The sequence below is a fragment of the Oryx dammah genome, unplaced genomic scaffold (assembly GCF_014754425.2).
Source record: "Oryx dammah isolate SB20612 unplaced genomic scaffold, SCBI_Odam_1.1 HiC_scaffold_5, whole genome shotgun sequence".
Classification (NCBI taxonomy): domain Eukaryota; kingdom Metazoa; phylum Chordata; class Mammalia; order Artiodactyla; family Bovidae; genus Oryx; species Oryx dammah.
The window spans coordinates 47,532,889-47,555,450 of NW_024070189.1; the positions used below are offsets into that span (position 1 = coordinate 47,532,889).

Below are 22,562 nucleotides of genomic sequence, written 5' to 3' on the forward strand. Positions count from 1 at the left end.
GGTTTAGTTGCCCTGTGGCACGTGGGACCTCAGTTCCTGCACCAGGGATGGAACCTATGTTCCCTGCATTGCAAGTTGGATTCTTAACCACTGGGCCACCAGGGGAGTCCTATGCTTTTTCTTTTTCTTACCTGTGTTGTTACGTTTTTAACAATAATGTGCTGATTTTATAACTAAAGAAACTTCATGTGAGGGAAACTTTTAATGATCTGTTTCACTCTAATGGAAGCACCACTTCTTAAAAGCATTTTATAGTGAACTATGTTATTGTATGGAAAGTATGCAAAGCATAAGTCTACAGAATAATGAGTATTTCTAGGTAACATCACTTTTCAGCCTTGCCTTCCATTTGATGATGGGGTCTATGGCCTAAATAACATGAATCCCAGCTGGAGTTGGCAGAGTTCTCACCCTGCAATGCGCCTTCATTCATTTAGCAATGGTCAGATGTCAAGGAACAACCTCTTGGAGATGTGAAGTAGCTATGGCATCACGAAGGAAGAGGAGGTAGGGCAGACCATCCTATCAAGACGTAAGACACCTATTAATATATGCCAATAATAAAATCTTTGCTCTTTGGGGACCCAGACCATGAGCCTAGAGCAGGTGACGCTTTATGACATATATAGAAGGCTTACTATAGAATATAGAACAATAAAATGCAAATAGGACAGTGGTTTATAACTTTTGGAGGGGTCATACACTTTGTTGAAGCTAGTGAAAGCCATGGATCCCCCTTCCATACAATTCACATATATATATATATATACACTAAATTTTGCATGCAACTTTAAGAGCAATCGCAAACCCCATGAAACTAATAGACTCTGGGTTGCAAAGAACCTCTGGAAAAATGAATGCAAAAATTTCTGCTCCTTGTAGCACTAAACAGTCCACAGATGGTGGGTAGCCAACCCTGGCACTAAGGTTTGAGTGCAGAATAGAATGATATGCAAACTCAGATTAGGGAAGTGAGTTACCAGATAACGAGACTCAGGCCACCATATGACTGGTACAGAACAGTTTCTGATTGCAGCCAGCACTCTGAGATCACTGTTAGGACGCAAATTGGCCTTTCCAATTTCAGCAACGTGTAGTGAATTTTCTGCTGCCATGTGCTTCCCTGGCAAAAACAGTGACCTGGTTGTTGGAATAGAGATATTTGGGAGGATACAGAGGCTATAGGAGGATTCCTGACCCCCAGAACCTTCAGAATCATTTCCCACTGCATTTCTTGTCTCCAGGAACGTGATTTGTCTTAACATGACTGAGATGGACTGTGGCTGGGGCTTTGAGGGGAATGTTACACAGAACCATTTTAAGGAGAAGCTGAATTTGGATTTTCAACAAGCCCATTGAAAGAAAGAAAGAGGAATAAGAGGGTTGGGATGGCTATAGAACACAGATTGAGACTGCTAAGCAACACGAGCCCTGCATGGGGGTGGCAGCGGAAGTTGTCCATCAGAAACTGAAGCATCAAGAGTTGGCTCCCAAGTCAACGCAAGTGACATGAGTGATTCATAAGCCACTGTGACCCTGGGAATGAAACTGACAGGCAACACTCTAAGGAGTCATGAGATTTGTTACTAGCAAATAGCATCCAGACACAGTGCCAAACTCAAACCTACCTAGGAGCCCCTCAAGCAATTCCCTGATCTAAGATTAAAGGTTAAAAAAAAAAAAACCTGGGGCAGTTGGGGAGCAGAACCTCTACTTGGCATACTGACACCTCTTGGAAGTGAAATTACAGTGATATGACCCTCTTAAGGAAAAATGTTCAAGTGGACCATAACTTAGAAGGTTGGACTTGCTGGTCAGGGAGACTCACAAGTGAACCACAGGCCCTGTGATCTGCTCTTTCCCTTCCTCTTTCACTTCTTCTGGCACCTTTCCCCTCAAGCCACACTTGCCTTTGTCCAGTTTCCAAAAAGCAGCTTCACCTTGCTGCAGGGCCTACACATATACTATTTCCTCCACTTGGAACTCTTTCCTCTTGTCTCTACCTGCTTAACTCCTACTCATTTGTCAGATCTGTTATCACTTCCTCAGGAAAACCCTCCCTGACTTCACCCACTGACCCAGACTCTGCAAGCCCTAATAAGCTTCTATTTTGTAACACTTCTCAGTTGTCATGGAGAAACTTCTGCAATATACTTTTCTAACTTTTTATCTTATTGTTGTTGTTGTTGTTCAGTCACTAAGTTGTGTCTCTTTGTGACCCCATGAACTGCAGCACGCCAGGCTTCCCTGTCCTTCACTATCTCCCAGAGTTTGCTCAAACTCATGTCCACTGAGTCAATGATGCCATCATACCACCTCCTCTGTCACCCTCTTCTCTTGCCCTCAATCTTTCCCAGCATCAGGGTTTTTTCCAATTAGTCGGCTCTTCGCATCAGGTGGCTGAAGTACTGGAGCTTCAGCATCAATCCTTCCAATAAATATTCAGGGTTCATTTCTTATAGGATTGACTGGTTTGATCTTCCTGTTCCAGGGACTCTCAAAAGTCTTCTCCAGCACCACAGCTTGAAAGCGTCAGTTCTTCGGCACTCAGACTTCTTTATGATCCAACTCCCACATGCATATATGACTGCTAGAAAAACCATAGCTTTGACTATATGGACCTTTGTCAGCAAAGTGATGTCTCTGATTTTTAATATGCTGTCTAGATTTGTCATAGCTTTTTTATTTTGAAAGAACTTTAAATCACCTAACTTTCACTAATGTTAACATCTTACCCAAACATAACACAATTATTAAACCTAAATAGTTAACCCTGGTGAAATCCTATTTCTGATTATTTTTTTAATCCAGCATCTAATCCTAGATCTCACAATTCCTATTCTCTTCTGATCTGTCTGTTCCTCAGTCTTTCCTTACTGTTCGTGGCCCTGACATTTTTGAAGAGGACTGGCCAGTTCTTTTGTAGTGTTTCTCAATTTAGGTTTGTGTGATCTTTCTTGTGATAATGAGATTACACATTTTGGGCAATACCAGAGAAGTGTCACTGTCCTTTATCAGTGCACCGTATTGGGAGGTGCATGATGTCAGTTTGTCTTATTACTTACTGGTGATGTTAACTTGGATCACTTGTAAGTGTTTTCTGCCAGGTTTCTCCACCACTACATTTCCCCCTTTGTAACTGTATCCTGTGAAGAGGTATCTTGAGACTATGCAAAATCCTGTTTCTCATCATACGTTTATCCAGTAATTTTAGCATCCATAGATGTTCCTTATCTGCAACAATTCTGGCAGTAGCATTTACCTAATGATTTTTTTTTCCTATTAATACCATTCCTTCTACATTTAGTTGAGATTCTGTTGTGTACAGACTTCATGGATGTTTGTTTTCATTCAAAGGATTATAACCTATTACTGTCATTATTTATTTTCTTGCTCAAGTTGTCCAAGACTTGGCCACTGAGAGCTCCCTCCAGTTGGTTCCTGTGTCTCAGTATGCCTCCATGCTCTCATTATCCACATTTATTTTCTCAGTCCTAATATACACAGGAAATACTTTTAGAATTGCTAACGCTATTCCTGTGAAAAACAAACTACAGTATATACAGTATTTGTGTGCAGTTCCTTTTTTCTGTTGCTTTACAGTACCCCATCAAAATACTGTAACTTTGTTTTCCCACCCACTTCGGTGTTGTTGTATTATTTATTTGAAATATATTTTGTTACTGTTTATATTCCATGTTAAATTTCCCTTATCTCCTGCTTGATTTATGATTTGGGACTCAGAAACATTATTATGGTTCTAAGGGTCAGATATACAACATGATATACTCAGAAGCATCCCATCCTCTTCATCCTTTATACCCTGTTATCATTTCCCTCTTTTTTCCACTCTCTGTAAATAACCAGTTCATTCGTTTCCAGCTCATTTTTCCTTATGTACATATGAGCAGACACATGTATATTTTTCCTACATGAACAGTGTGTGTGTGTTTAGTCACTCAGTCATGTCCAACCCTTTGCAACCCTTGGACTGTAGCCCGTCAAGCTCCTCTGTTCATGGGATTCTCCAGGCAAGAATACTGGAGTGGGTTACCATTCCCTTCTCCAGGGGATTTTCCTGACCCAGCGATTGAACCTGGGTTTCCTGCCTTGCAGGCGGGTTCTTTACCTTCTGAGCCACCAGGGAAACCTACATGATCAGTAACACTGACAGATTCCCCTCTTGAAGGACTGAACCAGTCTGTATTCCTATCAGCTATTTTGAGGGGACCTTTTTCCACACAGCCTTGCCTAGTGGTTTGTGGTAGTGTGGTTATTTTCTTATCAACCCAAGAAATTGACAAATGTTATGTTAATATTGTTTCAACTTACATTTTTCTGATTTTGAAGTGAGTTTCTATATCTTATTATGTTTAAGGGTCATTTTTATATCTTTATGTGACTGTTTATCTGTTCATTTATTTTCCCAGTTTTCCTATCAGGTTTTTGATCCCTTGATACTTCATTCTTTATAGTAGGAATATTATTAACCTTTTGTCTATGATTTGTGCTATAAATATTTTCTTCCAGTCTTTTGACTGTGTCTTTTGCCAAGCACATTATTTCTTATGCAGTCAACTTTATCAGTGTTTATTTTCTCTGGACATTTTACCCATGTTTCTTTTTAGTATTTGTATGGTTTCATTTTTAATACTTAGACCCTGGACTCAATTGAAGTTTATTCTTTCCTATGGCATTAAGTATGGATCCAATTTCAACTTTTTTCCAAATGGCTTTCCATTTGGCTCAGCACCATTTGTTAAAAAGTTCACTTTGCTCTGTGATTTGAGATCCTCACCATCCTCCACCCCTCAACAAGACTTGGAGGAGCATCTGGGCTGAAAGCACAGCAAACACAAAGACTAACCAAACTACTGAACGTCCTTCCATGCAAGGATGGGAACTAAAATATGTCTGTGAGAATAATGCCCAAAGAGTCAGGAGAGGAAATAAAGGCTGGAGAGGCCATACTGTGACGGGGAAGGTCAAAAACAAACAAGGAAGCTGATGGTGCTGGACAGAATGAAGCAGAGATACCAAGCAGCACATGAGACAGGAACAGAAGAGTCAGTCCCTGGCATTGCTTCAGCCCTCGTCCCGCTGCTGTGAACTCTTCCAGCAGGAGCAACCCAGTAAACGAGCTCTGGAAACCCTGAGATGTGATCAGTGGGAAAAAATATGCAGCCACAACAAAGGAGGAATTCTCAGCAAGTGAAAAAGATTTATTACCATTCCAGGCTTCGTGTGATTTCATATTTCATAATATTTTCATATCCCGAACCTGAGGCTGGTCACAGGAGGACAGGATGATGAATAAACCCAGGCACCTGATGTGAGTCCACCTCTCATCGTGGATACCTGCTCCACAGAATGGCTGCTGGGAGGGCCACCTCTTCAGCTGCCTCCCTCACCCTGACAACACTCTGGGCCAGGGCAGGAGGCCCTGAGCTCTCAGCTCTGCGGCCACCTCACTCCCCCAGCATCGGAGGAGCCTACCGGGTCAGGTACTGTGGATTCGGCCCCACAGAAGGAGAAACAGTGCTGGAGTTGTCTCAAGGTTAAAAGGACAAGGCATGTGTGTTCTTACACCCAAGGCCACGAACTGGCCTCCCATGAGCCAGATTTCCCTACTGACAAGTCTGTTTGGCCCCTTCTGCCTGTGCAGTGTTTTTAAAAAAATAATTCACTGTCAGTATTTAAAAATGGATTTCATATAAAAGTCTGGATTTCTAGCCTCTTGAGGGGAAAAATGTTGAGAATATTTCATAATGCTGGGCCCACAGTCTCCTGTGGAATTCACTGGCAATTGTTGGACAGCAACTGCCCCTACAGACTGAAAGTACCCTTTCTAACTCAGCCTAGACTCCATATTCCTGATTAGGGCCCCAGCTCAAGATGCGGCAGCAGCTGCCTTAGATCAGTGCTGTTGTACAAAGGCAAGATAAGCCTGGAAACAACATGCTTCTCGTGGCCCTCATCACTCACGGATGGCCCGCGCTTTGCCCTAAAAGCACCTGAATTTGCAGACTACCTGAAATACACAGAGCATTCTCAGTTGTTCTCCCACATGCCCTGCCTCTGCCTCTCCAGGATACACTATGCCCCACTGTTAACTGGGCAAATCTAGAAAAAGAACACTAAGTTATAGAAGTTAACAGAGGCATAGATTTAGATCAACTCCTTCAGACCCTTCCTTGTAAGAGGGAGTGGGAGTAAAATGAAAACTGTTAGTACTTTCACTCTGCTTTTAGGTCAGTGACACATAAAAAATCAATGAGAAAAATCATAAAGGTACTTCAGGAGACCAAGATTAGGTCACTCTGAATGTGGGGGTCATAAAACATGTTAGCCTCCTTAGAAAATGAGTTAAGATTTTAGAGAGAAAGCCATATGAGGGTGAGGCTGAAAGTGCAACAGCCACCCCAGTAGGTGTCCTGGGCTGTCAAAAACCACCAGGCTCATCCTCCCTTAGGTCAAGGCTGCTGGCCCACAGTTAAAACCTCTGTAGGTGGCATAAGATGACTTTCAGCAGGGGAACATCATCATTGTAGAAAAGGGCTTGATAAAGGACAGAGAGTAGAATCTGGCCTTAGCCAACGTAAGACAGAGGAAGAGGATGCCTTCCTCACACCCTCTTCATTCTGCAGTGGCAGGTGCCACCTTATTTGCCTTTAAGGGAGGCGGAGATATTGACACAAGCCAGCCGCTTCTCATTGTTGCTCAAGATGGTCTGCAGGCGGTAGTTCCCCGTGCTGAGCCAGCTGGGCAACTCCAGGTCGGGCAGCATGAAGTCAGACTTGGGCAGTGAGTAGGTGCCCTGTGGGAAAGCCAGTGGACTGCAGGTCAGTGGGAGCCTACAGACGGGACTCTCTCCTGGAGTGACCTCTAAGTTTGCAGCTTTGAAGTACCCCTCGTCCCACTCTCCTAAGAGTCATGTAGAGCATGGAATGTAATAGCAGAAGGGCACTGGAGGTCAGATCGAGCATCAGGTTTCCCATTTCACAGATGGATAAACCAAGGCCCCCCAAAGGTAAGTGATTCAGGATAGATCAAGTCAATTTACACCCACAGATGTCCAGGTCTGCAAGAGAACGTCTCCCAATGCCACGTCTCTACTCCAGTCACAGGGAAATGCTCTCCCCTCCTTGTACTTACTTCTTTGAAGGGACAGTGACAGGGAAGCCCATAGGTGTGCAGTGGTTCCGGGCAGGGTTCCTCAATGGGAATTAACATTTCAAGTATATTACAGAAGTTGTCATAGGTGCAGCTACCAATGTTGTCCACACATGGAATTTTGACCCAGAAGCCGGCTATGTGCTTCTCCACAGTTAATTCCACCTGGTGAGAGAGTTGCAGAAAATGTACAATTCCAAGGCAGATGAACCAGTTCCTCTGCCTCTTTCAAAGGTCAGCATTTTCTTTTAACATAAAGGTTTTAATCGGATGGGATCTTGACAATACTCTGATCCAGAAATGACAGTATTGTGGTACCTGCCCCAGTATTATCCTTTCCTGTGCCCACAGCAGACCATTAATAATCAAATGTGACTTTGTTTTCCCCCTGCACTGAACACACTGTCTTAGCATTCTTTAGGTATTTACTATCCATTGGTTGAAGGCAAAATGCACTTGTCATGTAACTGCTAATTTGCTAACTATGGCATTGCTTCTAGACTTCCCTTCCGAGCCCAGTCTTGGCTTCAGAACCTGTTCCTTCCTAGGACCTTAGGCAGCTACCACCAGCTGACTGGAGTTGCTTACCAAGATGAAACCTATTTGCTATTCCTGGATCCTATTTCCTCCATGCAGCCATAGCAGACAGAATTGAAAACAATATGAATTTTTAGGGAGATCACTTTGGGGGTTGGTATGAGGAAGATCTTAACAATCTTAGTGAGGTCACAAGGGATGGAACTACTTCAGGAAGAGGTGGGGTCCTAGATCCAGTTAAGGAAGCTGGAGGACTTCCTGCACCCAGAGAGAAGCTGGGCAAGGAGACCTCTGAGTGCTATACACCTCCACACGGCCATGATTCTGCTCCCCTTCTGGAGGCTAGGGCTGACCAGTTGTGCCTGGCATGGGCTAAGCATTCACTAAGTATTAGCTGCCTAAGAACCAAATGAGTTGTCCCTTAGGGACCATGTTCTCGCATCCCCCCGGGGTATCAGAGAAAACTGTCGGCAAAGGGCAGAAGTCGGATTCTCTGTGGGTGTTTCGGCAGGAAATCACTTTCAGTTGTAACATCACAGCATTCTACGAATCCCAGCCTCCAGGCTCACTTGATCTAGTAGTTCCATTTCGAAGAGGCAAGTCCTGGACAGGCATTTATTCCCCTTGAGCCTGCAGGGCTCAGGTTGGCTCTGCAGGCTCTGGACTCAGCATTCCGACTACCCACATATCAGGGCCCAGGTCCAGGACAGAGCAGTCCACGCACCATGTATTCTGAGTGGACAGACACAAACGTGCCTCCTCCCACTCTGCTGCCCCACATATTACCCCCACCTCCAGTCACACACAGCCCCCTCCCAGCCCAGCTCTCTCCTCTCCTGCCAAGCCTGCTTCAATGAACCCTTTGCCTAGAAGAGCTGAAGGCTTGAAAGTGAATGCCACTTCAGCCACTTCCTAGTGTGGTGTGTGCTTAGTCGCTCAGTCGTGTCCGACTCTTTGCGACCTTATGGACTGTAGTCAACCAGGCTCCTCGGTCCATGGGATTCTCTGTCCATGGGATTTTCCAGGCAAGAATACTGGGGTGGGTTGCCATGCCCTCCTCCAGGGGATCTTCCCAAACCAGGGATCAAACCCAGGTCTTCCATATTGCAGGTGGATTCTTTACCATCTGAGCCACCTGGGAAGCCCTAGCATGGTACCCTTGGGGAATTTCTTCTGTCTCCATTCTCTCATCTCCAAAATGGGATCTTTATAGAGTGTCAGCCTCTTACAAGGTCCCACTGAGTGACACAATGCCTGTCAAATAGCACACTGCCTGAAATCCAAAAATTCCTTCCTATGGGACTTCTCTTAGCCAGTGCCATTCCTGGTTTTGCCAACATCCCAATGAAAATGGTTAAGCCAGTTCTGCCCTGAACAGGAACACCCAGCTAAGGGGACCACCAGGGACCAAGTCCTGCCTGGGCTCCTCCTATAGGAGTGGAAACCTGTGGGGCTGCATCTACCAGGTGCTAGGTGTCCCCCAGCCAGGACAAGCATAGCACAGGAGGTACTAGGTAGGGGCGCCTGGAACTTAAGCAATAACCAAGCCTGCTACTGCTATTGGGGGATTACAAACCATGACTGATTTTCCAGTCCTTGCTCTCAGTCTACCTGCTCATATGGCTCAGAAGAGAATGCAAGGAGAGTTCCCTGATGGTCCAGTGGTTAGGACTTGGTGCTTTCCAGCCATGCACTGGGTTCAGTCCCTGGTTGGGGAACTAAGATCTTGCAAGACATCCAGCATGGCCAAAAAAAAGAGCAAGCAAGGCTGAGTAACAAGGGAACCATCAATCCCTCTAGTCCAGGACTTCCTTAGCACCTCCACAGCTCAACCTAAATAAACCCCTGTATCACAGGACCTGGCAACACAGGACAGACAGAGGCATTGGCAGGTAATGGAATCAGGATCTCTGTACCCACCAGGGTGCTTCGGCAAGTCCCTTCCCCTCTCAGGCCTCTGCTCCTCCATTTTGACCGTGGAATATTTGGATGTCATGATCTTGAAGAGACCTACCAGATATGACATCCTAAGAGTAAAGTGTCTTGCAAGTTGAAAACAATGACTTTTCTCTTGGTCTCTTCTAGCTCAGGGATAGTAGCTGTAGGTAGAGATGCACTGACTTGAAGGGGGGCCATGTGATGAGACTGGGGAGAGGCACTTACACCTCAAACACAGGGCTTGGGCAGAGGCACTGCAGGTACAAGACTTCAGAGAGAAAAGAAAGCTAACCCATCAGGCCTAAACACCACATGTCTAAAAGCCTGAAATAAGTACATGCCAAACATAGTGGCAATTTACCACTCCTGAGGACGGGGAAACCAAGGTCTCAGACCCTGGAACTTAAGAGCTCAAAGAAGGGAGTTCTAAATTATGCCAAACCCTGTGGAACACATCAAATGAAAAAGGCATTCCTGGACAGACTCCAGTCTTGCCCATGGCTCACAGAATCTGGGGCATCCGACTTCTAAAAATTGCAATCAGTCAGTTCAGTCACTTAGTCGTACTGACTCTTTGCGACCCCATGGACTGCAGCGCGCCAGTTTTCCCTGTCCATCACCAACTCCTGGAGCTTGTCCATCAAGTCAGTGATGCCATCCAACCATCTCATCCTCTGTTGTCCCTTTCTCCTCCCACCTTCAATCTTTCCCAGCATCAGGGTCTTTTCTAGTGAGTCATTTTGTCGCATCAGGTGGCCAAAGTATTGGAGTTTCAACTTCAACATCAGTCCTTTCAATGAATATTCAGGACTGATTTCTTGAGGATGGACTGGTTGGATCTCCTTGCAGGCCAAGGGACTCTCAAGAGTTTTCTCCAACACCACAGTTCAAAAGCATCAATTCTTCAGAGCTCAGCTTTCTTTATAGTCCAACTCTCACATCTATACATGATTACTGGAAAAACCAAAGCTTTGACTAGCAGTTGGCATCAAATTCATCCAGGTTCCAAATGGAACTTTTGACTGAAGAAATTTTACTTCAGCAAGGACAAGGAGGAAGTGTCTCTCCTACCACTAGTAGGCTGCAGAGCCTGAACCAGTCACTCTTCTTTGGGTCCCAGTAACAAGGAGGGAAGTCATTGACCTTAAGAGCCCTTCAGGCTTATAAGGTACTTGAGTCTGGGCAGCTCTACTAGGCAGGGTTTTTGCTGATAAGAGGAAAGTCCTGGGGTACTCCCCTGCTAAACTTCAAACACTAATTCTACTTCCCTGCCAGAAAGAGTTCAGGAACAGGAAACATTAGATAAGGACACCAGCCTTGACCTGGCGCAAGTTACATCCTTCCCTGAGCCTCAGTGTCCCTTATCTGTAAAAGGAGGCTTATCACCTTTTCTCCAACAAAAGTACTGAGAAGCTTTCATTTAATAAGGAGTATGCATATACCCTTTATCGAGCCCATCTTTGCATGAAATGTTCCCTTGGTATCTCTAATTTTTCTTGAAGAGATCTCTAGTCTTTCCCATTCTGTTGTTTTCCTCTATTTCTTTGCATTGATCGCTGAAGAAGACTTTCTTATCTCTTCTTGCTATTCTTTGGAACTCTGCATTCAGATGCTTATATCTTTCCTTTTTTCCTTTGCTTTTCACCTCTCTTCTTTTCACAGCTATTTGTAAGGCCTCCTCAAACAGCCATTTTGCTTTTTTGCATTTCTTTTCCATGGGGATGGTCTTGATCCCCGTCTCCTGTACAGTGTCACAAACCTCATTCCATAGTTCATCAGGTACTCTATCTACCAGATCTAGGCCCTTAAATCTATTTCTCACTTCCACTGTATAATCATAAGGGATTTGATTTAGGTCATTCCTGAATGGTCTAGTGGTTTTCCCTACTTTCTTCAATGTAAGTCTGAATTTGGCAATAAGGAGCTCGTGATCTGAGCCACAGTCAGCTCCTGGTCTTGTTTTTGTTGACTGTATAGAGCTTCGCCATCTTTGGCGGCATAGAATATAATCAATCTGATTTTGGTGTTGACCATCTGGTGATGTCCATGTGTAGAGTCTTCTCTTGTGTTGTTTGAAGAGGGTGTTTGCTATGACCAGTGCATTTTCTTGGCAAAACTCTATTAGTCTTTGCCCTGCTTCATTCCACATTCCAAGACCAAATTTGCCTGTTACTCCAGGTGTTTCTTGACTTCCTACTTTTGCATTCCAGTCCCCTATAATGAAAAGGACATCTTTTGGGGGTGTTAGTTCTAAAAGGTCTTGTAGGTTTTCATAAAACCGTTCAACTTCAGCTTCTTCAGCGTTACTGGTTGGGGCATAGACTTAGATAACTGTGATATTGAATGGTTTGCCTTGGAGACGAACAGAGATCATTCTGTCGTTTTTGAGATTGCATCCAAGTACTGCATTTCGGACTCTTTTATTTTGGGGGGCTCCAAAATCACTGCAGATGGTGATTGCAGCCATGAAATTAAAAGACACTTACTCCTTGGAAGAAAAGTTATGACCAACCTAGATAGTATATTCAAAAGCAGGGACATTACTTTGCCGACTAAGGTCCGTCTAGTCAAGGCTATGGTTTTTCCTGTGGTCATGTATGGATGTGAGAGTTGGACTGTGAAGAAGGCTGAGCACCAAAGAACTGATGCTTTTGAACTGTGGTGTTGGAGAAGACTCTTGAGAGTCCCTTGGACTGCAAGGAGATCCAACCAGTCCATTCTGAAGGAGATCAACCCTGGGATTTCTTTGGAAGGAATGACGCTAAAGCTGAAACTCCAGTACTTTGGCCATCTCATGAGAAGAGTTGACTCATTGGAAAAGACTCTGATGCTGGGAGGGATTGGGAGCAGGAGGAGAAGGGGATGACCGAGGATGAGATGGCTGGATGGCATCACGGACTCGATGGATGTGAGTCTGAGGGAACTCTGGGAGATGGTGATGAACAGGGAGTCCTGGAGTGCTGCGATTCATGGGGTCGCAAAGAATCGGACACGCCTGAGCGACTGAACTGAACTGAACTGATGCATATACCCTATGCAAAGATAAAGGAACCAAATCAGGAGCATATACATTATATAAGAGAAACGTAGGAGGAAGGGAAAGGACAGTGGGAATCTGAGTCCAATTTTTAAAAGTTCAATGGCCTAAATTTATGACAGGTAATAAAGTACAGACTTACCATGGCTCAACTTAAAGGTTTTTGACTTTACAGTGTGCAGAAGCAATACACATTCAGTAGGAACTGTACTTCCCATTTTGGAATTTGATCATTTTCAGGGCTAGCAATATACAGTACTATTTTCTCTTCTTGTGATGCTCAGTAGTGGCAGGAAGTCACAGCTCCCAGTCAGCCATGTGATCATAAAAGCTGATGTACTTAAACCATTCTGCACCCAGACAACCATTCTGGCTTTTGTTTCAGTACAGTATTCAATAAATTATATGAGATATGCCATCAGTTCAGTTCAGTTCAGCTGCTCAGTCATGTCTGACTCTTGACCCCATGGACTGCAGCACACCAGGCCTCCCTGTCCATCACCAACTCCCATTGTTTACCCAAACTCATGTCCATTGAGTTGGTGAATGAGATATGCAATATGATATCATAAAATAGACTTGGTATTAGATGACTTTGCCTAACCATAGGCTAATATGCATGTTCCAAGAATGGCTAAGGTAGGCGAAGCTAAGCTCTGATGTTACATAGCTTGGGTGTATTAAATGCATTTTTGACTTATGATATTTTCAACTTATTATAGGTTTATTATACCGATTATATTCTTTGTAGCTGAAGATGGAGAAGCTCTATTTGGTTTGGTTCAGTTCAGTCCCTCAGTCGTGTCCGACTCTTTGAGACCCCATGAATCGCAGCACACCAGGCCTCCCTGTTCATCACCAACTCCAGGAGTTCCCTCAGACTCACGTCCATTGAGTCGGTGATGCCATCCAGCCATCTCAACCTCTGTCGTCCCCTTCTCCTCCTGCCCCCAATCCCTCCCAGCATCAGAGTCTTTTCCAATGAGTCAACTCTTTGCATGAGGTGGCCAAAGTACTGGAGTTTCAGCTTTAGCATCAGTCCTTCCAATGAACACCCAAGACTGATCTCCTTTAGGATGGACTGGTTGGACCTCCTTCCAGTCCAAGGGACTCTCAAGAGTCTTCTCCAACACCACAGTTCAAAAGTATCAATTCTTTGGTGCTCAGCTTTCTTCACAGTCCAACTGTCACATCCATACATGACCACTGGACTGCTCTATTACACTCAGCAAAAACAAGACCAGGAGCTAACTGTGACTCAGACCATGAACTCCTTATTACAAAATTCAGACTTAAATTGAAAAACATAGAGAAAATCACTAGGCCCATTAAATCCCTTATGATTATACAGTGGAAGTGACAAATAGATTCAAGGGATTAGATTTAACAGAGTGCCTGAAGAACTATGGATGGAGGTTAGCAACATTGTACAGGAGGCAGTAATCAAAACCATCCTCAAAAAAAAAGAAATGAAAAAGGCAAAATGGTTGTCTGAGGAGGCCTTACACATAGCTGAGAAAAGAAGAGAAGTGAAAGGCAAAGGAGAAAGGAAATATATATCCATCTGATTGCAGTGTTCCAAAGAAGAGCAAAGAGAGATGAGAAAGCCTTCCTCAGTGATCAATGCAAAGAAACAGGAAGAAAATTGAATGGGAAAGACTAGAGATCTCTTCAAAAAAATTAGAGATACCAAGGGACCATTTCATGCAAAGATAGGCACAATAAACAACAGAAATGGAACGGACCTAACAAAATCAGAAGATATTCAAAGAGGTGGCAAGAATACAAAGAAGAACTATACAAAAAAGATTTTATTGACCCAGATAACCACAATGGCACAGGACTGGAAAAAGTCAGTTTTCATTCCAGTCCCAAAGAAAGGCAATGCCAAAGAATGTTGAAACTATCGCACAATCGCATTCATCTCATACGCTAGCAAAGTAATGCTCAAAATTCTCCAAGCCAGGCTTCAACAGTATGTGAACTATGAACTTCTAGATGTTCAAGCTGGATTTAGAAAAGCCAGAGGAACCAGAGATCAAATTGCCAACACACATCAGATCTTTGAAAAAGCAAGAGAGTTTCAGAAAAACATCTATTTCTGCTTTATTGGCTACGCCAAAACCTTTGACTGTGTGGATCACAATAAACTGTGGAAAATTCTTAACAAGATGGGAATACCAGACCACCTGACCTGCCTCTTGAGAAATCTGTATGCAGGTCAGGAAGCAACAGTTAGAACTGGACATGGAACAACAGACTGGTTCCAAGTAGGAAAAGGAGTACATCACGGCTGTATATTGTCACTCTGCTTATTTAACTTACATGCAGAGTATATCATGAGAAACGCTGGGCTGGAAGAAGCACAAGCTGGAATCAAGATTGCCGGGAGAAATATCAATAACCTCAGATATGTAGATGACACCACCCTTATGGCAGAAAGTGAAGAAGAACTCAAGAGCCTCTTGATGAAAGTGAAAGAAGAGAGTAAAAAAGTTGGCTTAAAGCTCAACATTCAGAAAACTAAGATCATGGCATTCGGTCCCATCACTTCATGGCAAATAGATGGGGAAGCAATGGAAACAGTGACAGACTTTATTTTCTTGGGCTTCAGAATCACTGCAGATGGTGACTGCAGCCATGAAATTAAAAGACGCTTACTCGTTGGAAGTAAGGAGCCACCAGCACATCCCTGGTGGCTCAGATGTAATGGAGTCTACCTGTAATGTGGGAGACCCCGGTTCAATCCCTGGGTCAGGAAGATCCTCTGCAGAAGGAAATGGCAACCCACTCCAGTATTCTTGACTGGAAAATCCAATGGATGGAGGAGCCTGGCAGGCTACCGTCCATGGGGGTCGCAAAGAGTCGGACATGACAGTGACTTCACTTCACTTCACTCCTTGGAAGAAAAGTTATGACCAACCTAGACAGCATATTAAAAAGCAGAGACATTAGTTTGTCAACAAAGGTCTGTCTAGTCAAGGCTATGGTTTTTCCAGTAATCATGTATGGATGTGAGATTTGGACTATAAAGAAAGCTGAAAGGTGAAGAATTGATGCTTTTGAACAGTGGTGTTGGAGAAGATTCTTGAGAGTCCCTTAGACTGCAAAGAGATCCAACCAGTCCATCCTAAAGGAAATCAGTCCTGAATATTCATTGGAAGGACTGATGTTGAAGTTGAAACTCCAATATTTTGACCACCTGATGCAAAGTACTGACTCACTAGAAAAGACCCTGATGCTGGGAAAGATTGAAGACAGGAGGAGAAGGGGACAACAGAGGATGAGATGGTTAGATGGCATCACTGACTCAATGAACATGAGTTTGGGTAAACTCCAGGAGTTGGTGATGGACAGGGAGGCCTGGCCTTCTGCAGTCCATGCAGTTGCAAAGAGTCAGACACGACTGAATGACTAAACTGAACTGACTGAATGTGTACTGAGCTGGTCATGTGTGCCAGGCCCTGTGCAAGGCACTCTCCATGTTACTAATTCAATAATAGCTCAGAAACATATGAGGTAGGGGCTGTGATTAACCAAGTCAAAGGGCAGTTTCATGGACACAGATTCCAAATCAGACAACTTTTTAAAGAGTCCAGTGGAAACTGGTGCCAGAATAGATCTGCACCAGGACAGGCTGAAGGCATATAAGCATATGATATAAAGGGAGCAATGAGGAAAGAACTATGACATATATAATTGCCATGGATACACAGAAAGCCTCTGTTGTTTTGTATGAAAACAAATATCCACCCCCAAAACAGACAGCAGGCATGAATGAACTGGTTACTCTGAAACAAAAATACAAAAGGCAAACTTATGAAAGGACACTTAAACAAATCTATGTTGTTTTTGCTGCTCTGGGATTCCAGGATTCCAAAAGTATTAAGTTCCCTGAGTGTACATGCCTCAGGGCCCTGCCCTTAGCCCACAGCACCTTCCTTCCAGTGCCTCCCTGACCCTGGGCTCACCTTCAGAGGATCGCTGAGGACAGCACTGGTCTTGGCCTCAGCAGTGATGGTCAAGTTCCCCGGAATGGCAATAGGGTCAGGTTCCAGAGTCAGGCTGTTGATCACCGCAGGGTCCTTCCCTGCATCGCAGTTATCCCAGGAAAAGCTACCCAGCTGGGAGAGCCAAGGACATATAGCAGCAAGGAGAGAAAAGAGTTGACAAAAGGTTGACAAAAAGTTGAATTAACAGAGCGGTTACTGACCATGTGCCCATGGATGAGGTACCCGCTGGCTCTGAGCTTCGTCTGCAACTCCACATCTGTAAACCTAGGATAACTCTGGTCCTACCCATTTTGTAGGCAGGACTCTACTAAAAGACTTAAAAGACAATCTCCCAAATGTGTGCCATGAACTATAGAGGACAATATCACAGACCCTGAACTTCAGAATAGGTGACTAGCCATATCCAGCTTCTCTGATCCCTCACCTCCCTGCTCCACCCACCTCTCCTGCTAGTCTTGGCATCTTCTCAGAGGGAAGTTTTTGGAGGATTCACCTTTACAGCCCATGCCCAGAACCTGATTCACGTCACACCTCGGGCCCAGTCCAGGACCAGGAACAATAAAGAACACAAAACAATGGGGAACATAACAGCATGGAACACCACACCCTCAAGGAGGGACAGTTAAGTCAGGGAGGGACCAGGACACACATGAAAAGATCCCCAGGGGGCCACTTGATGAACAGTCCCCAGTGAACAAACTTCCCAGTCCTAACCAGTGCATTTTTACTCCCATCCCACTGCTCATGCCCTGCCTGGTCCCACACCCCAAGTCATCCCCCTCCCGTCTGCTGAGCCATATCCTCCTCCACCTCCTCCTCCACATCCCCCAAGAGGTCTCCTGATTCCTGACTCCACCATCATGTCTAAATACAAGTGACCACTGACTCCCCACTCCCACGGAACCTTGTCTATGACCACACTCCCCACATCCTGCAGGCTCTGCCCACCCACTCGCACTTTTCCCAGCCCCCTGAAGGCCATCTACGAGAGACTTTCAGTATTGCCCCCATGCACATCCCACCTGAAGGCCATCTATGAGAGACTTTCAGTAGTTCCCCCAGGCACATCCCATCTTAGAAGGAAAACCTGCCAATCCCCACATCCCCAAGTCAACCTCCATCATCAACACAGCCACAGGTAGGTGGACCAGAAGACAATACCTAACACAGACTAGGCTGACAGATTCTCTCTGCCTCCAATTTGGGAAGTGAGACAGAGGCAAAATCACTCAGAGGATTTTGGGCTTTGAGCAGTCATGGGGTCATAAACTTTAAGATGGAGCCAGCACACAGACTCGTGACCAAGTCAAAGGGTCAAGAACTAAGGGCTCTGCTGGTCTGTAGAAAAGAGAGCAGATAGTGTCACCCCTTCCCCTGCCCCCTATCTAAATAGGCAGTGCAGGAGAGTAGCCAAGAACATGTTTCTAGAGTGAGACATGGGGTACATCAAGTCAGTAGACATGGCTTGAAACCCTAGCTTGACCACTACATCATGTGATTCTGTAGGCCAGTTTCCCCTTTGGAGCTGCAGTTTCCTCATTTTTTAAGTGGAGTCATTTCGGCTTTCCTCTCAGACCTGTGACAGTGCTGCGAGTGTGACAGCATGTAATACATAAAGCTCATAACCCAGTGCCAGACACAAAGCATGAGCTGGCCCACTAAATGATAGCCATTAGACATCCCAGCCCCTGCTTCCTGCCATTAGTTCCATGAGATTCCTTGTATACCTGAAATAAACTTCCCTTTACCTGAGCTTCTTGGAATGGGCTTCGGTTCCTTGGAATGAAGCATCAGACCATGACTAAGAAAGGCCTGATTCATCCCTGTGTTCCCCACGGCCCCTTAGGGTAGGTACCAACAAATGTTTCCTTCAGTGTTCATTCCACAGATATTTATGGAGGAATGATCACAGACCCAGGGCCAAGTGCTATTCATACAGGTAAACAATCAGAGATGTGCCTGCCCTGCAGTGAGGAGCTTATAGTCTAATGTAAATAAATATTACCCACTATGATCTCTGGGTGCCATAAATGAAACAAACAGAGGGTCATGTTAAAAGTAACAGAGGACTCACTTAAATAGGGTGCTGAGAAGGGATAATCTTGCAAGATGAGGAGCCAGCCATGCATGTACTGAAAGAAGGTTCAGGCAGAGGGAACATGAGCAAAGGAACATGCGACCTGTGTTGGGAAGACATTCAACTGCTCTGGGCCCTACAAGGCCAGTGGGCTAGATATAATGGACGAGACACCTAGATAAGGGTAGAGTGGTGGCAGGGTTGTTTAATAAATGCAAGACCTCATAGGTCATCATCAGGAGGCTGGATTTCCTATAAATGCAATGTAATGCCATTGCAGGAGAGTGCCCTGCTCTGATTTATGGTTGAGAGTGGATTGCAAAGGGTCCTGTTTGGTAAGGGGAGACCAATTAGGAGGCCAATATCAAATGAAAGAGTGCCTGGGACTAAGAGTTGGCCTGGAGGGTGGGTAGGCGGACTGGCCATTTTCTGGAGCCGCTTTCACAGATGCCAAGGCAGCCTGACTCACCGTGAGGATTGATTCCAGGTTGAAGTGTCCAAAGTGTCCTGCTTCTCCTTCCCCCAGTCCCTGGGGAGACTTAACAAAGTGATTTCTCAATGACTGACTAGAGGCTTCTGTCATAATGAATTCTGCAGTCAAGTCCAGGTTCATCAGGAAAAGGAGGTATGATGCCTTAACAGTGCCCACTAAGGGCAGACCTGGCACCAGATATCTGTCATCCCAGCCCAGGCTAACATATGGGAAGAAGCAGCATAGGAAGAGGGCAAAGGTACAGCTATGGATGCAGAAATATGGATGCAAGTCACAGAGCTGGATTAAAACCACACTGTAGCCACTCTTACTAGCTGAGAACAGGAGTCAGGTGACCCTTCTTGAGGCTCTATTTTTTCATCTAATAAGTGGGCATAATTACATCTTCTCACAGGGTTACTATGGTGAGACATTTGTAAACAGAAAGAATACAAATTCTCAAGGTCCCAACTCTTCAACACTGTCACAGCCGTGAAAACACACGACTCAGAAACTGTCACAGACCAGAGGAGGCGGGAGCGACAGGACAACAACATGCAATGTGGTGCCCCAGACTAGATCCTGGAACCGAAAGAGGACATCAGTGGGAAAACTGGTAAAATCCAAATGTAAGTCTAAGAGTTTAGCTAGTGGTAACGTACCTCTGTTGGCTTCTCAGTCTTGACACACGTACCATGGTAATGTTTGTGTGAAAGTGAAGCTGCTCAGTCGTGTCTGACTCTTTTCGACCCCATGGACTGTAGCCCGCCAGGCTTCTCCGTCCATGGGATTTTCCAGGCAATGGTACTGGAGTGGGTTGCCATTTCCTTCTCCAGGGGATCTTCCCAACCCAGGGATTGAACCCAGTTCTCCTGCATTGTAGGCAGACTCTTTACCGTCTGAGCCACGAGGGAAGTCCAATGCATGTGTATGTGTGCGCTAAATTGCTTCAGTTGTGTCCGACTCTGCGACCCCATGGACTGTAGCCTGCTGGGCTCCTCTGTCCATGGGATTCTCCAGGCAAGAATACTGGAGTGGTTGCCATGCCCTCCTCCAGGGGACCTTCCTGACCCAGGGATCGAACCTGCGTCTCCTGCATTGACAGGTGGTTTCTTTACCACTGAGCCACTGGGGAAGCCCCACCGTGGTAAAAAGATGTTAGCAGGGGAAATCAAGTGAGGGGTATGTGGGAATTCTATACTTTCTTTGCAACTTTTCTCTAAGTCTATAATTATTCCCCTAAAATAAGCTTATTAGGGGAAAAAAAGCACATGGTTCAACACACAGCACATAGTGTGTGCATAGTAAATGATATCAGACAGTATCAGAGAGTCTATTAAGCACCTATTGTATACCCAATCTGGCTCAAGACATTCTCCCCTGTTATCTAAGGCTCACCACAGCCTAGGGCCATGAGACCCACTTGATGCTAGAAGAGGAACTGGAACTCAATCTGGTTTCCTGATACTCACTGCTTACTGTCACCCCAAGCCTTCCTGTGGCCCAGGGTCTCAGGGTCAGGGTTCCAAATCACATGAGCCCGGAGAAAACCCAGATGATAGAAGATAAGCATGGAAAGAAGTACCCATTACTGTGGAATCTCAGATGAGCACCATCCTCCCTGGGGCTCGGTAAGGTAGGTTAACTCCCTGAGTTCTCATGGCCTCTCCAAAACTGCCAACCTAAGACACTCTGGCCTGGGATGGCATCCACAGCCAAGATATGCAGGAGAAGGGGGACACAGGGAAAGTTCAAGCCTTAGCTAGATTCCACCCCATCGTGGTCAGATCTGGAGCCCAGAGAAACATTCACAACCAACACTCAGGGACTAACTGTGAATTCTCTGGGACAATAAAGCCAAGAGCTCTTTGCACCTCCATTCAATTGGCAAAATAGACTCTGCCCTTAGGGAGGGTGAGACTGAGCACACTGGCTTCTATCACTTTCTGAGTTTAAGATTTAAGAGCTTTTCCATCCAGGGAAGCATTTCCTTTCATCCACAACCACTGAGAAAGGCAGGCTGGTGTTATCAAGCCCATTTTACAGACGAGGAGACCAAGGCTTAAGGAGCCCAAATGCCATGCCCGTGGATTAGAGACAGAGGAGGGATCAGAAGCCAAGGTTCCTAGTCCTATCCCTCTTTCCCCTATACCGCCCTATTCCTGGCTCTGACGAACACTTCCCAGCTGGTTGGAGGGAGGGTACCTAGGCTGGGCCTCTCTCTTTGCTGCCAAAGATATCAAGTGTCTGACCCCTAGCTGTGCAGCAGAAGCCATGGAATTAGGCTTCTCTACTTCTCAGAATGACAGAATTTCCCTTTCCCAAGGATCTAGGGCACAGTGACCGAGACGACAAGGGGGAAATTTGTAGGTTGGACCCTCTCCATGACTCACGCCCAGGAGCAGGGCTGCAGCTTTGTTGCTAGAGGAGCAAGTTTGGACCTTCTGGCCTGAAGAGCCTCTCAGAACCACCCACCCACCAGAACAGGCAGCGCCTCAGAGAAGTACAGAGGGGAGCAGTTGGGTGCCAGGCCTTCTCATGGGGTAAAAGAGGGGACATGTAAATGAGGCTAAGTCTCTGGGCCTGGGAGTAGAGAATTGGTCTTGCAATTCTACAAAACTTTATTCAGACATTTGGAAAGAGGACAGGAGAGTACACGAGAGAGTGAGATTAATCCTTCCAAAACAGTCTGGGGCAGAGCAAGGCCTTACAGTCCACCCTCTGGCCAGATGGGGAAACCGAAACCCAACTGAAACGCGGAGAGAGAAAAGGACCCACTCAGAGTCCCATGATTAGTGACTTTGGGAAGTTCTACTGCAAAAAAGTAATTCTAGAGACCGGAGAGGCCACCTCCTTATCCCACCCTAAGCCGCACAACCCGAGCTCGGCAGGGATGCTGGCAGCAGCCTCCTAAAGGAGGGAGCACTCACCCGGTTCTGGAGAATGCGTGCAGGAAGCGCTGGGCCGGCAAGAAGCAAGCCCAGGGAGATTAGGAAGGGAGCCTGCAACAGGGGGCTCATCGTAAAGGGTGGGTCCTCGCCTGGTTAACTGCAGGTTCGTGGAGGCGACGACTCTGTTAAATACCTGCCTGTATTGGTTATGCAAAGCTGTGCATTGCTATGCAAAGCTGAATGAGGCCACTTCCCAATGTGCCCCGCCCCCTCCGGATCTGAGATTCCGGGGCCGGGGATTGGACAGAGCTCTCCCGGCCCCGCCCCCTAGAGGTTCCTCGTTTAGACCCTCGCTTCACGCGCGGGCGTCAGGCCTCGCCTTCAGAGGATGAAGGCGGTGCCTTCAGAGGATGAAGGCGGTGCC

The 22,562-nt window shown here is 45.7% G+C and overlaps 1 protein-coding gene across 1 annotated transcript; it reads right to left on the reverse strand.

Moving 5' to 3' along the window:
• Nucleotides 1–5,583: 5,583 nt before the first annotated feature.
• On the reverse strand, nucleotides 5,584–22,449 carry GM2A (GM2 ganglioside activator). Its single transcript, XM_040239560.1, has 4 exons — nucleotides 22,178–22,449; nucleotides 16,657–16,809; nucleotides 7,156–7,338; nucleotides 5,584–6,817 (listed from the first exon to the last, which is right to left on the reverse strand). The coding sequence occupies exons 1-4, from the start codon at nucleotides 22,265–22,267 to the stop codon at nucleotides 6,662–6,664; spliced, it is 582 nt and encodes a 193-aa protein (XP_040095494.1). The 5' UTR covers nucleotides 22,268–22,449; the 3' UTR covers nucleotides 5,584–6,661.
• Nucleotides 22,450–22,562: the final 113 nt, after the last annotated feature.